General features: G+C 44.1%; 1 protein-coding gene across 1 annotated transcript in view; it reads left to right on the top strand.

The window, feature by feature from the left end:
* Positions 1 to 14,352, top strand: part of DAZL (deleted in azoospermia like) — a 138,106-nt gene that overhangs the window by 112,192 nt on the left and 11,562 nt on the right. Inside the window, exon 9 of the mRNA XM_073676575.1 lies at positions 348 to 470. Within this exon, the coding sequence (XP_073532676.1) occupies positions 348 to 470 (123 nt within the window). The remainder of the gene's footprint in view (positions 1 to 347; positions 471 to 14,352) is intronic.

Raw genomic sequence — 14,352 nt, 5'->3', positions numbered from 1 at the left:
TGTCTCCTTTGCATAGGGGTCCTGAAAACCAGTCTCTGCAGAGCCCTGTATTAATGTGGCGGAAGTCAAGCACTCGCACCATCATTCATTGTGAGACTGCCGGAGTTAGTGGAGCTCTACAATCTCTGGCAGTCCCATAGACCATGAATAGAGCAGTGGTGATCCTCTGCACCAGCAAGCTCTGATCATGCTTTGGAAGTGTAGTTTTGCAACAGCTGAAGAGGCACAGGATTAAGTCTATTGCTCTGGGGTTTTCTAGTATGACGTGTAACAGATGATTTGCGTGCTATGATTTTATTTGTTTTTATTTTTCAGAACTGACATTTTTCTTGCAATTGATTTGACAGGCTTTTTCATGGAATTATAATGGTATTGAAACAGAGATGGCTAGCAGTAGCAATGAAATGTTGCTCCCAGAAGCCTATATCCAAGAGCAAAACTTGTCTCCTGTGTCAACAAGTCCACAAAAGGTAAAATGAGGTATTCCCACAGTGTTGATAAATTATAAGGCATAAACATGTCTGCAGGTTTGAGGTTTACGTCTAAATATCTACTTTAAGCTTCTCGTATCCGACAACTTATACACTACAGTTGCAAAGTAAAGTGGGTAAAATGTGTGTTTTAAACGACTCACAAAAGGTTTTTATGTAATCACAAATTAAATTCTGTGAGTGGAGGGAGGAGCAGTACAGTAGAGCTATGACGGGAGGAGAGCTGATAAAAGGGTGTGAAACATGTTGCATCTAAACCCTGCTGCATTGCCCCTCCCCCACTTGGACCTTATCTAACAGATGTCCCATCACTTTCTAATCATGCAGAAGAGGTTACACCAGGAGATCAGAGCTGTATCCTTACATCTCACACACACTGAGAAACCTAACCTATGATGGGTGTTTTACTGGTGTGTTGCCTCCTGCTTTTGATTGGTCTGCATCATACAGAGAGAAGATGTACGCGCCCCAATGAAAAATAGTCTAAAGTCCAAAGGTGAAATAAAAAAACAAAAACATTTTATTCCGCTCTGAAGCAACTATTACATTGTGTCCAGTTCAACATGAAAAATATGGTGTGAATCCAATGAGGTTGCTCCTGTGTCCTTTTCCCTCCTTGCCATTCTTGCCCTTTTGCAGTAGGGTCTAGAGTCCGGTCTGGCCCTCAGTTCTCTCAGGGGCCAAGTTTTTATTCTCCACATGAATAAGGTGCTTTTGCTTCCAGTACCTTCATTCTTTTCCAAGGTGGTTTCTTACCTCCACCTTAATGAGGACATTGTAATATTTTCCATCTTTACTTCCCCCTCTCATCCAGCAGAGTGGTCTTTACAGAATTTTGATTTGGTCAGAGCTGTTACTACTTGTCAGTGACTGTTCCATTCAGACTTTCTGATTCTTGGATTTTCATTCCGGAAGGACTTTGTCAAGGTTTCTCTGCCTTTTAAGGCTACAATCACTCGCTGGATTTGTTCTGCCATCTTGGAAGCTTATAAAGCAAGGGACAGAGCACCCCAGCATGTCTGGGGGTAAGGCTTACCCCACATGGGTGGTCGGGGCTTTCTGGACTGTTCGAATCACTTCCCTTTTTCCCCCATTAAAAATAATAAAAAATACACGTAGTATTGCTGTGTCCATAAAAGTTTGATCTATCAAAATATAAAATTTAAACCAATACAAAATTTGAACTGCCAAAATAGTGGGGGTTTTTTTTAGTTGCTTTAACACCGCAAAAAAAAGCTGAAAAGTGATCAAAATATCCTATCTGTCGCAAAATTGATAAAACTTTCTCACCTAGCAAAATAAGCCCCCACACAGCTCCAGCGACTGAAAAATGAAAAACATTACGGGTCTCAGAAAATGGCAACACAATTCAAAAACATATTATTATTATATATATTTTTTTTGTTGTTGTTGTTGTCACCACTAACATAATGAAAAAAACAGACAAGTTTGCTATTGCCTGCTCATTGTTGCCACACAATGTAAAAAAAATGTAACTGTAAAAAAAAAAAAAAATTCCCAAACAATTACATTTTTTCGCTACTTCACCACACTAGGAATTTTTTTCCCGTTTTCCAGTACACGATATAGTAGAAAGAATTGTCTTTCAAAAGTACACAACTCTTCCTACAAAAAAAAACAAGCCCCCATATGTTTCAGGGGTGTGGAGTCAGAGCCCATTTTGGTGGAGTCGGTATAAATTGGACTGACTCCCCACTCCTAAAATATCTACTAAATTGGGTACAGTAGTTCAATACAGTATGTGCTGAATATTTTTTCATAAGAATTTGGGAAAGTTGTGAAATGTCCTATAAATGTCTGTTCTGTTTCCGATCTAAGGATCTCGGCTTTTAGTTGAGATGAATCTGTGCTGCACTTTATGTACACGCTCAGTAGTGAGGCCGGGCTGTGGAGTCAGGGAAATTAGTCGGAGGTTCAGCTTACCGACTCCACAGGCCTGTACAGTCTAAATGGACAGAAAAATAAAAAAAAAAGTTCTGGCTCTTGGAAAAACGGGAGGAAAAAATGAAAACTGAAATTTGCCCATGTTTGGGAGGGGTTAAATGGAATTGGCAACTGCTTCTTAACTGTTTCATGTAACCTAACTGTCACAGAAGGACTCTTTTCTAAATGCTTTGGTTTCCCCAATCTTTCTGTAACCTGAGCTGCACTTCTGCTCACATGATCTCTGGCTGAGAAATGTCTGTGTTATTGTGATGCAACTTAGATTCTCTGACTTCTTGGCTCTAGAATCTGACATGACATCATTGTCATGTGACTTTCATGCTGTGGCTGGGAGGGGCTCTATTCAGCGAGCTCACTCACTGCTTTTGTGCATACAACTGCCATCACCCTGCACATTTCTCCCTCCAGTCCCTTGTATATGCATGTATACAGCCGGGTACATATACAGTATTGTGCTAAAGTTTTATTTAAAAAAAATGCTGTAAAGTAAGAATGCTTTCAAAAATAGAAGTAGTTGATTAGTACCAATTAGCAAAAAGCAAAGTGAATGGACAAGAGAAATCTAATCAATGTTTGATTATCTGTGATATGATCAGACCATGTTCCTGTACAGTCAGACACAGCCATTACACAGTACACAGCGCGGGCACATTTATAAGATTATCTCCGCACAGGAACATATTATTTAAACACATCCAATTGTTGAAGTTATTAATATCCCAAGATCTGTTGATTAAAATGAACGTTTGTTTGTGGGAAAACCCCTTTAATGGTGTATTCAATGCTGAGCAATGCAGGCAGTTGCTTATCCACCATCTAATACCAGTCAGGGAGGCATCTGATTGGTTCCAAATTTATTCTGCAGCAGGACCACAACCCGTAACATAGTTTTTAATGACATTAGCTATATTATCATCAGCGAAATGGAGTCCTGGAAGTGATCATTTGGCCACCACAGAGCCTTGATCTCAACATCAAGTCTGTATGGGATTACATGAAGAGACAAGAATTTGCCAAAGTGTATATCCGCAGCATACAACCCCTGGCAAAAATTATGGAATCACCGGGCTCGGAGGATGTTCATTCAGTTGTTTAATGTTGAAAAAAAGCAGATCACAGGCATGGCACAAAACTAAAGTAATTTCAAATGGCAACTTTATGGCTTTAAGAAACACTAAAAGAAATAAAGATTAAAAATGTGGTACTCAGTAAAGGTAATTTTTTTCAGACCAAGCAGAGGGAAACCATTATGGAATCACTCAATTCTGAGGAAAAAATTATGGAATCACCCTGTAATTTTCATTTCCAAAACTAACACCTGCATCAAATTAGATCTGCTCGTTAGTCTTCATCTAAAAAGGAGTGATCACACCTTGGAGAGCTATTGCACCAAGTGGACTGACATGAATCATGGCTCCAACACGAGAGATGTCAAGAGAAGACCGTACAGGAACATGGTCTAATCATACCACAGCTCCTGTCCAGGGGAGGAAAGCTTACTTGCATTACAGAAAGGTATCGCGAATGATTCTTTCTTTGAAGTAAAACATTGCTTAAAAACAGGCAGGGAAGTGTTTTGCCTCACAAAAAGAATCAGCTGTGATCCCCTGATGTAATGTCTGTATACTCTTTTGCTTCCTCCCCTGCCCAGGAGATGCGGTATGATCAGACCATGTTCCTGTACAGTCAGACACAGCCACTACACAGTACACACCAGGGGCAGATATATGTTTATCTTGGCACAGGAATTTTTTAGTTAACCCCTTCCCGACATGCGCCGTATAGATACGGCGCTGGTGGAGCTGCATTCCCGTAAAGCACCGTATATATGCCACACCACGATCGCGCGGGCTCAAACAGAGCGTCGCCACGATCGAGTGCAGCTGTCAGTTGTATGTGAGAGCTGATACTCCGCAGCTAGCACCAATCGATGCCGCTGTCAAAAAACTATACTTTCTAATACCACCAAACAAAAAGTGCAAGTAAAATGCAATAAAACTAATAAGACTAATGTAAATCGCTGAAAACATCTTGTCCCGCGAAAAAAACAAGCCACCATACAGCACCGTCAACGGGAAAATAAAAGTTACAGCTCTCACAATAAAGTGATGCAAAAATAATTTTTTTCTAGAAGACTTTTTGTTGTGTAACTCCTGAATTGCTGTTTTTTTGTTCATTCTGCCTCCCAAAAAAACTGAATAGAAAGCAATCAAAAAAATGTCATGTGCCCGAAAATGATACCAATAAAAAAGTCCTCTCGTCCCTCAAAAAAAAACAAGCAATCACATGACTCGGTCGGCATAAATATGTAAAAATTATAGCTATCAAAATATGGCGATGCAAAAACTTGTTTTAACAATAAAAAGCGTATTTTAGTGTGTGACAGCAGCCAAACATAAAAACCTAATATAAATCTAGTATCGCTGTAATCGCACTGATTGCAGTAAGGCTCAGCTCACATTTATTCTGAAATACGTGATTCAGACGGAAACCCGGCGGAAGATTCCCTATAATGGGGCAGATGGAGGCACTATGGAAGCCGTCTGGCCTATGATCCGGAGGTGTCAGTCTTTTTTAGGCATGCATAAAAGTGCAGTCGGACACAGTTTTGTGCACTTCTGAAAAGGACACCGCTGAACAGAGGGCAGACTGAGGCCAAAGTAACTCTGCTGCCTCATTATAGTGCATAGATCCCTCGGGGATTTCATCTGAATCACGTCACTTGGAGATTTAGATGGAAACCCCGATATAAGTGCTCAGCGTAGAGCACAGGATAAATGTGATCCCAAATGTTATGTAAAATGTTCCCAATAAAAGCTTTAACTCTATTCACAAAAAGCAGGTCCCCACTCAGGTCCATAATCTGTTAAAGGAAATATAGGGGCTTCCATGTTACTGGTAGCTCAAAGGCTCTGGAAAAACTAAATTGCTACTCGTCCTCCAAAAGAAATCCAGCGAATTCTGCGCTTCCAAATGCCCACCTCCCTTCTGAGCTCCACACTGTGCTTAAACCGCAGTTAGCGTCCACATGTTTGGCATTCCTGTAGTGATGGGAACCTGCCTACTTTATTTTTCGGGTGCGTCTTGTAGTCCGAATGTATGTGGGTGGGGGAGCGTGAGTGGCGGAGGAGCGGGGCACAGGAGGCAGGAGCCACCTGCTGCAGCCTACACTGTGCCCGCTACTGAAGAAAATGAATATTCATTTCTCCCCGCGCCATTTTCCTTAATAGTGCGCACACTGTACCCCGCAACGTGGCTCCTGCAGCGGCCGGTGGTCAGTGTGCCCGCTATTAAAGAACATGAATATTCACTACAACACACTCCCATGGGAGTGGAGAGGGGTGAATATTCATGCACTTTAATAGCTGGCACACTGACTGCCGGCTGCTGCAGGAGCCGTACTGCGGCTACAGTGTGCGCTATTAGAGAAAATGAATGGTCACTGCTCCCCTTGCACACAGTGCCGGCGTGGGGAGCAGTGTCTATTCCGGCACAGCATCTCAGTGTGAGGGCGCATGGCAGTGACGTCATGCGCGGCTCACACTATGAGATCAGTGCAGGCAGCAGAGCAGGATGCAGCGAAGGAGCACAGGGAAGAAAGGTCAGTAGAAGTGTTTTTTTTTTTTGGTGTGCAGCATGGGATGGGGGGTGCCAAGCATGCCAGGAAGAGGGATGAAGGGTTCCTGCAACCAGGAAGAGGGCTGTGGTGGGCCATACATACCGGGAAGAGGAATGAGATGGGCCATACATACCAGGATGAGGGATGAGGTGGGCCATGCATACCAGGATGAGGGGAGGCATGCATACCAGGAAGAGGGATGAGGGGGGCTATGCATACCAGGAAGAGGGATGAGGGGGCCATTCATACCAGTAAAAGGGGTGAGGGGGGGGGGCATGGATACCAGGATGGAGGATGAGGGCGGGGCCATGCATACCAGGAAGAGGGATGAGGGGGGCCATGCATACCAGGATGGGGGATGAGGGGTACCATGCATACCAGGACGGGGGCCACATATAACTGGAAGGGAGGGGCCATATATACCAGGATATGGGATATTAACAGAATTGGGGGACATTACCCCTATACCAGTGTCAGCAGCCGACCACCTCCCCCATAACAGTGCATCATGACCACATTTTTTGCTTAAATTTTTTTTCTAATTTCCATCTCTAAAACCTAGGTGCGTCTTATGGTCTGAAAAATATGGTAATTTACTGGTGCATGTCTCCAGAAGCACGAGCTAGGCACACCGTACTGGTCACTAAAACGTTTTGGTCACTACAACGGCAGTTTGTAATCTTCACTTGGCAACATCCACTGCTGCTTGTTTCTGGAAAACACCCATGGAGTCAAAATCGTCACTACACCTGTAGATGTATTCACAAAGGGGTATAATTTCCCAAATGGGGTCACTTGAGTGGGATTCTGCTTTTCTAGCACGTAGGAGCTCTGTATAGGGAGTCTGCAAACTATTTTAGGAAAGCCTGCGCTCCAGGAGGCAAAAAGTTCTGTCCCTCCAGAGTCTCGCCTTGTGGCTAATCAGCAGAAATTGGGAGATAAATTTTGGTGCCATTTTTACCTTTCTTCCAGTGTGAAAATGTAACATCTGGGGCTAAAACAAAGTTTTGGTGGTTAAAAATATAATTATTTTTTCTTCACTGCCCAATGGTATAAAATGCTATGACACACCTGTGGTGTCAATATGATCACCTAGATGAATTCATTGAGAGGTGTAGTTTGTAAAATGGCGTCACTTATGGGGGGTTTGGCTGATCTGGCACCTCAGGGGCTCTGCCAATGTAGCATGACACCCTCAAACCAGTCCAGCAAAATCTGAACTCCATTATGGCGCTTCTTCCCTTCTGAGCTTTGCACTATGCCTCAAAAGTCGTTTTGACCACATATGGGGTATCTGCGTACTCGGGAGAAATTGCACAACAAATTTTGGGATCAGTTTTCTCCTGTTACCCTTGTGAAAATGCTAAATTTGAGGCTAAAAAATATTTTTGCGGGAAAAATATATATATATATTTTTTTTTTATTTTCACGGCTCAACGTTATAAACTTCTGTGAAGCACCTGGGGGTTCATGGTTCTCAGCCCACATCTAGATAAATTCATTGGGGGGTCTAGTTTTCAGAATGGTGTTACTTGTGGGGTGTCTCCAATGTTTAAGCGCTTCAGCGTCTCTTCAAACGTAACATGGCGCCGTTAATTATGCCATCAAATTTTACACTCAGTCAAATGGCTCTTGTTCCGTTCCGAGCCCTGCCGTGCGCCCCAAACAGTGGTTTTCCCCCAAATATTGGGTATCGGTATGCTCAGGAAAAATTGCACAACAAATTTTGGGGTCCATTTTCTCCTGTTACCCTAGTGAAAGTGAAAAAAAAAAAAAGGGTCTAAAGTAAAGTTTTGTGGTTTTATAAAGTCTGTTTTCCAGAGGCTTGGCCTCCCCCGGACGCCAAGCAAACCCCTCCTATCTGCTTACTATTCCCCTAAATCGCCGCCTCTGTGCTAAATTACCATATTCCCCCTCCCCTTCACGTCACAGGGCCCTGTGAAGTGCCCTGCCTCCCCTCCCGCACATGCGCAAAGCGCCGCTCCCATGGAGCGCTCTTTGTTTCCCTCCGGCCTCGCTTGGCTGCGTACTGCGCCGCAGCCTTGTATTGCGCAAGCAACGGTGAGTCACTGAGACTTCCGCTCCGCTGGCAGTACGCAGCCAAACTGGGCCGGAGGGTAACAAAGTGCACTCCATGGGAGCGGCACTTTGCGCGGGAAGGGAGGCAGAGCAGGGCACGTCACAGGGCCCTGTGACGTGCAGGGGACGGGGAATATGGTAATTTAGCACAGAGGTGGCGATTTAGGGGAATAGTAAGCAGATAGGAGGGGTTTGCTTGGCGTCCGGGGAAGTCCAAGCCTCTGGAAAACAGACTTTATAAAACCAGATTTCTCTGCAATCAGACCTCTGCTATGGGCCATACAGGTATGTATAGGTTTACTTTTCTATCACCTGTATGGCCATAGTAGAGGTCTGATAAAGTGCTTGACAACTTGGTCACACTATATAAATCCATGCAACCGGCATGGATTTATATAGTGTGACCAAGTAATGGTTAAAAAAAAAAAAAAGAATAAGAATGGTAAAAAAATAAAGCTTATACTTGCCTTTCAATGGCCCCCGGTATTTTCTCCGCTCCGCCTGGTCTGTTGTATGGGTTGCGGTGGTGTGAAAGGACCTGCAGTGACGTCATTGAGTCATGTGACAGGTAACGCGACCGACGATGTCCGTGGTCCTGTGACCTGTCACATGACTAAATGACGTCATGGCAGGTCCTCACACCACCGTGACCCATACAACCGACCAGATGCATCGCTGAGGAGGCCGGGGGCCATCAGAAGGTAAGTATAATCTTTATTTTTTATTTTAAATTCTTTTTTTAACAGGTTCTATGGTATCTGGGTCTTGGGGATAGTCTCTTCTCCAGACCCAGGTACCATCCACACATTGAATCACTTCATATCCGTGTGTGCAAATGTACTGACACGGATAATATGCATTTCAATGCAAGTCAATGGCGGCAATTACGATGTGTGTCCGCAAAATTAATGGACATGCTGCGTATTTTTCCGCAATGATAATCTGCAGCGGAAATTTCCGCAGCATGTGCACAGCACATGTGGATTATCATTGGGGACCATGGGGCACATATTACCAAGCGTTTTTTAAGCGTTTTCGCTGCAGAAATTCTGCGGCAAAAACGCTTGAAAAATGCATAGTGGGCACGCAGCCTGATGCTCTTTAATCCCTGTTGAGGGATCTGGTTTTACAACTGGACCCAGTGGATAGCTACCACGGGAGGGTTGCTGTGTGGGAATGGTCGCCAAGCACGGTCAAATCCAAGAGGTCACGTAAGGGACAAAATCGTAAAGCGATCAGGTGGTGAAAAGCCTGTAGCTTCTGGACTGGCCGGAACCAGAAGTCTAAGAAATTTTATAGGATTGATGCTTTCAAGCATGCGGCCGAAGCAGAAACTGCCACAGATGTTACAGGTATATATTATACTCTAAAAAGCCAAATATATACCACATTTTGACTCCTTAGTACAGAGCCCCTGCTGTCATTTTTCTCCATCTGTTCTGTTTTCGTGCACTGTTGCGTTACTTGGCCTTGTTTCCACATCAGTTATGTTTTTTTCCCTGCAATTCTCCCATGAATACCACTTCTGTACAGATTTTTCCAATGACAATTCTGAGTTGATGATACTGCTAGAGATCTTCCAATTACAAAGGTAATAGCTAGGGCACCATCTGACTCTGGGCGCTGTCATACGTTGATTAAATGATCTTTGCTGGAGTGTTTAGCTGCTTGAAGAATTTATTAAAAAGTAACAAAGCATGTTTCAGCTCCCATGATTGGAGTCTTCATCAGATTTTGAATGGAAGTGAGCTTAATGTCTTTCATCCACAGCATCAAGATTTATTGGATGACTACTGCGTATATAACAGAGCTGTGGAGTCGATAAGCCAAACCACCGACTCCTCAATTTCCCCGAAATCCAACTCCACGACTCAGACTCTGACTCCACAGCACGGCCTCACTACTGAGCGTGTACATAAAGTACAGCACAGATTCATCTCGACTAAAAGCCGAGATTGTTAGATCAGGAACAGAACAGACCTTTCATAACTTTCTCAAATTCTTCTGAAAACATTTACAGAACATACTACACTGATCTACTGAACCCAATGTATTATATATTTTAGGAGTCGGTCCATTTTATACCGACTCCTCCAAAATGGACTCCGACTCCACAGCCCTAGTTTGTAGTCCTTGATATTGCCCATTTCTTGGTGTCCTCATTGCTGAAAAATACAGGCATTTACTTAACCATAATGCAATGCTATCAGGGGGCTTCTGATTGGCTCAAAATGTATTCTGCAGCAGGACATCAACGCCAGACATACAGCCAATGCCATTAATAACTATCTTCTGAGTCAAAAAACAAGACAGAGCCCTGATTGCAACATCAACAAGTCTTTGTGGGATTACATGAAGAAACCGAAGCATTTGCGCAAGCGTGCGTCCACAGAAGATCTGTGGTTAGTTCTTCAAGATGTTTGGAACAGCCTCCCTGCCGAGTTCCTTTATAAACTGTGTACCTAGAAGGGATGCTTTGGTGCTGTTTTGAGGGCAGAAATTGGTCACACCAAATATTGATATGAATTTCTCATTGTTTATTCACTTTACATGTAGTACTATTAACACTTCTGTTTTTAAAGCATTCTCCCATTTCAGCATATTTTCCCACACATGCCTATAACTTTAAGAGTACTGTAAAGGTACATGCACAACCTGCTTGATTTTCTGTGTAATATATATACATCGTGCATCACACCTTTTTAGAAAATGCGTATTCATGCATCTCTCTCCCTATCTTTCCTATTACAGTAGAACATGGTTAGTTAGAGGGGGAGCAGGGGAAAAACTTTATTGCCAGAGTTGGTGTTCTGCTGCGTTGCGTTACTTCTATTCACACTATAAGTGACTGCAGCAGTGTTCTGGGCATGATACCATGTGGGTGTTTATGTGGAGTTACAGGGGCTGTACTCATTGCTGCCTTGTTGCCCAGCACTAGGGCTTATTGGAAGTTTAGTCATTAGGCGATACTGACTGTTATACACAGTGTTGGACTAGGGAACATTGGGCCAACCTTTCATCTGTGCAGAAGTATTATCATTAAAGAGGTTTTTCGGTCCAGGGCTAATTATTGTCAAGCACTGTATCTTACGATATTGACATAAGATGAGCAATGTTGAGATTTGGCGCTGCTTGCTGGTTTAATCAGTCATCACATGATCGCTCATAAGCAATCTGCATACTTGCTCACGTGCCCATGACTTAACCTTCCTGCCTCTCGTTAAATGTTAAAGCATTCTGATAAACAGGAAGAGAACTTAAAGGAGTTGTCCAGTACTTTTTTCAATTGCCTCAATGTATTCACCCTGTACCCATAAGTGTTTTTGTAATTACCTTTAGTTGTATGTATTGCCTGTGAGCTTCGCTGTAGCTGGCCGCTCAGAGGCATCACGTGACCCTGGCGGCAGCCGGTTCTGACATCTGCTGATGTCAAGTGAAGTGTGACATCATTGACGCAGTAGATGCTGAGTTGTGGGCAGGGTTACCCTGTGCATCACACCCAGCATCCACCGCACGCTTCCCCAAAAATGAGAGTGAGAGCGCGGTGGATGCTGAATGTGACGCGTGGTGTAACCTGCCCACAGCCCATCACTCACCGTGGAGGACTGCACTGAGTCACACCCGGCTGCAGCCGGAACTTGACGTGACCTCTTCGGATGTCAGAGCCGGCTGCAGCCGGGTGTCACGTGATGCCGGTGAGCGGGCACAGATAGCATCGCTCACAGGCAACACATAACAACTAAAGGTAATTACAAAAACGCTTATGGGCACAGGGTGAATACATTGGAGCAATTGAAAAAAGTACTGGACACTCCTTTAATCAGACTATGACCACACGTATGTAAATCGCATATGAGCGATCACATATTGACCGATGAAACTGGCAAGCAGAGCCGAATTCTGTGAGAATACTACATTCTGTTCAACGTAATGCTAGTGATGAGCGCAAGGGCTCATTACTCGAGTTTGCCTAGGGTACTCAGGTATGAAACAGAGTATTGCGGGTTTTCGAGTGACATATTCGAGTTCCAACGGCTGCATATTTCGCAGCTATTAGACAGCCACAAAACATGCGGGGATTGCCTGTATTTGTCAGGCAATCCCCGCATGTTTTGTGGCTAACCGCTGCGAAACATGCGACCGTGGGGACTTGAACATGTCACTCGAGCACCCGCGATACTTTGTGCGTACCCGAGCACCCTAGGCAAACTCAAGTAACGAGTACTTGCGCTCATCACTAAACAGTGTCTTGAAGATTATCCATGACCTGAAAAACCCACTTTAATGATAAAATTACAAAGTGGAGAAAGCCGGGGTTGTCCTGTCAAAAGTGACTGCAGACTTAAGATTTCCCCAGAGCAGGCACTGTGTGCTGCGGGGAGTCGCCAGTTTCAGATCCGTGACTAGAGGGTATGTATGAGTTATACATGCAGCCGGCCAGTTGGCGCCGCCTCGTTCCATACACTTTTTTATTGAGCGAGGGCACGCCCTGTCTAGTGACGTAGACGGCCAGTGGGCGCATCTGACTAGAAGATTCGGGCTCTCTCAATAGAGTGCGCTGGGGGGATTCATAAGTCTGCAGTCACACACATATATATATATATATATATATATATATATATATATATATATATATATATATATATATATATATATATATATATATATATATATATATATATATTATAATATAATATTATTTGAAAACTTTTTTTTTTTTTTTTTTCATGCTTCAGTAGTCTCCACATAGAGGCGATGAGTAGATTGCCTCTATGTAGTAGAAATGCACATGTGCTATGAGCTCCGACCACTGGGTGGCGCTCATAGCAAGCGAGTCATGAGAACCACAGGGGTCTGCTGCAGACCCTGGGTTGTCATGCCCATGCATCGTTGATCCGCGATCACGTAACGGGGTCACCGATGGACGGGGCTAATGCCACGCTTGCGGCGCTGTTAAATGCCGCTGTCAGCGGCACATGTCAGCTGTAAGAATCAGCTGACATGTGCCCAGTTCAGTGCGGCCTCCGCGCCGAAGTCCCCGCTGAACCCTGGCCTTTCCGACGTGGTGCGTACTATTACTGACCGTGTCGGAAAGGGGTTAAATGTTTACATTCAGACTCTGCCAGAGACTATTTCAGCTAATTGGCATGGTTTCTGGATGTCAAGCCTCCAGTGATCCAATATTAATGATTAATCCAAGTTACAATTAATCATTGATATTTGCCCAGAGACGCCTCTGTTTTTTCACCTACTATACCACTTTCATAATGCCGCCCTACATTCAGAATGATACCCTTACTATGAATACCACCAGACAAGCACAATATGATGACCCCACAGCCCCATATACACGGTATGATGACCCCCACTGCTCCCTAAATACATTATGATGGATGGCCCTCAAAGCTCCCTATTTACAGTATGAGGCCTTCATAGCTCCCAAGCGCACCGGGAGCTGCTGGGTCTGCGCACACGCAGGAGGGATCCAGCGGCGTAACGCGCCAGCCGGCAGGTGTGGAAGAAAGGAGAAAAAAAAAAAAAAGAATATATATGTATTTAATATAAAATATAAAGAAATATAAAAAGGAAAAAGAGAGAGCACACTGCTGCTGGAAGGGGAGGGGCCCAAAGGAGGTGGAGCCCCTTATGCTTTAAAAAGATGGGAAGCTGTCAAGATGGCGGTGTCTGTATCCCCGTCATCATGAGTGAGGAGCAGCTGTCACTGCCGCAGGAGGAACAGCAGCAGCCACAAGCACCTAAACAGCTTAAGCAAAATGTGAGACAACCGGAGCAATGGGAGTCCTCCCATCATCAGAGCCACAGCAGTGGGGGTCGTACAAGTGCCGGCAGAACCGGTCAGAAGAAATCTCGTGAGTCCACCTCCGCCAGATGGGAGTGTTCATGTGAACGGCAGCCACCACCTACGGTACCCTAGTCTCAACGGCAGTGTGGTGAGTGTCCTTCGTGAAAGTTCACCTTAGTAATGTGCTCTTCTGTTTTTTCTCTTTTCTCACCTTTCATTTCCTTATGGTTGTTAGGAACCAAAAAAGAGTAGTTCCAAAAATAAGAATAAGGAGTGTGCGTTATGTAAAGTTAGCCTTCCCAGCTCCTACGCTAAGAACCTTTGCTCTGATTGTATACAGAAAACTATAGCAGAGGACTCCCCTTGTTTTTCTATGGATTTAAAAGCTTTAATCC

This window comes from Phyllobates terribilis, unplaced genomic scaffold, assembly GCF_046119375.1.
Source record: "Phyllobates terribilis strain yellow unplaced genomic scaffold, ASM4611937v1 Scaffold_4__5_contigs__length_816908805, whole genome shotgun sequence".
NCBI classification, from domain to species: Eukaryota; Metazoa; Chordata; class Amphibia; order Anura; family Dendrobatidae; genus Phyllobates; species Phyllobates terribilis.
The sequence above is the reverse complement of the archived record's forward strand: the minus strand, read 5'-3'. Positions and strand labels throughout refer to the sequence as shown.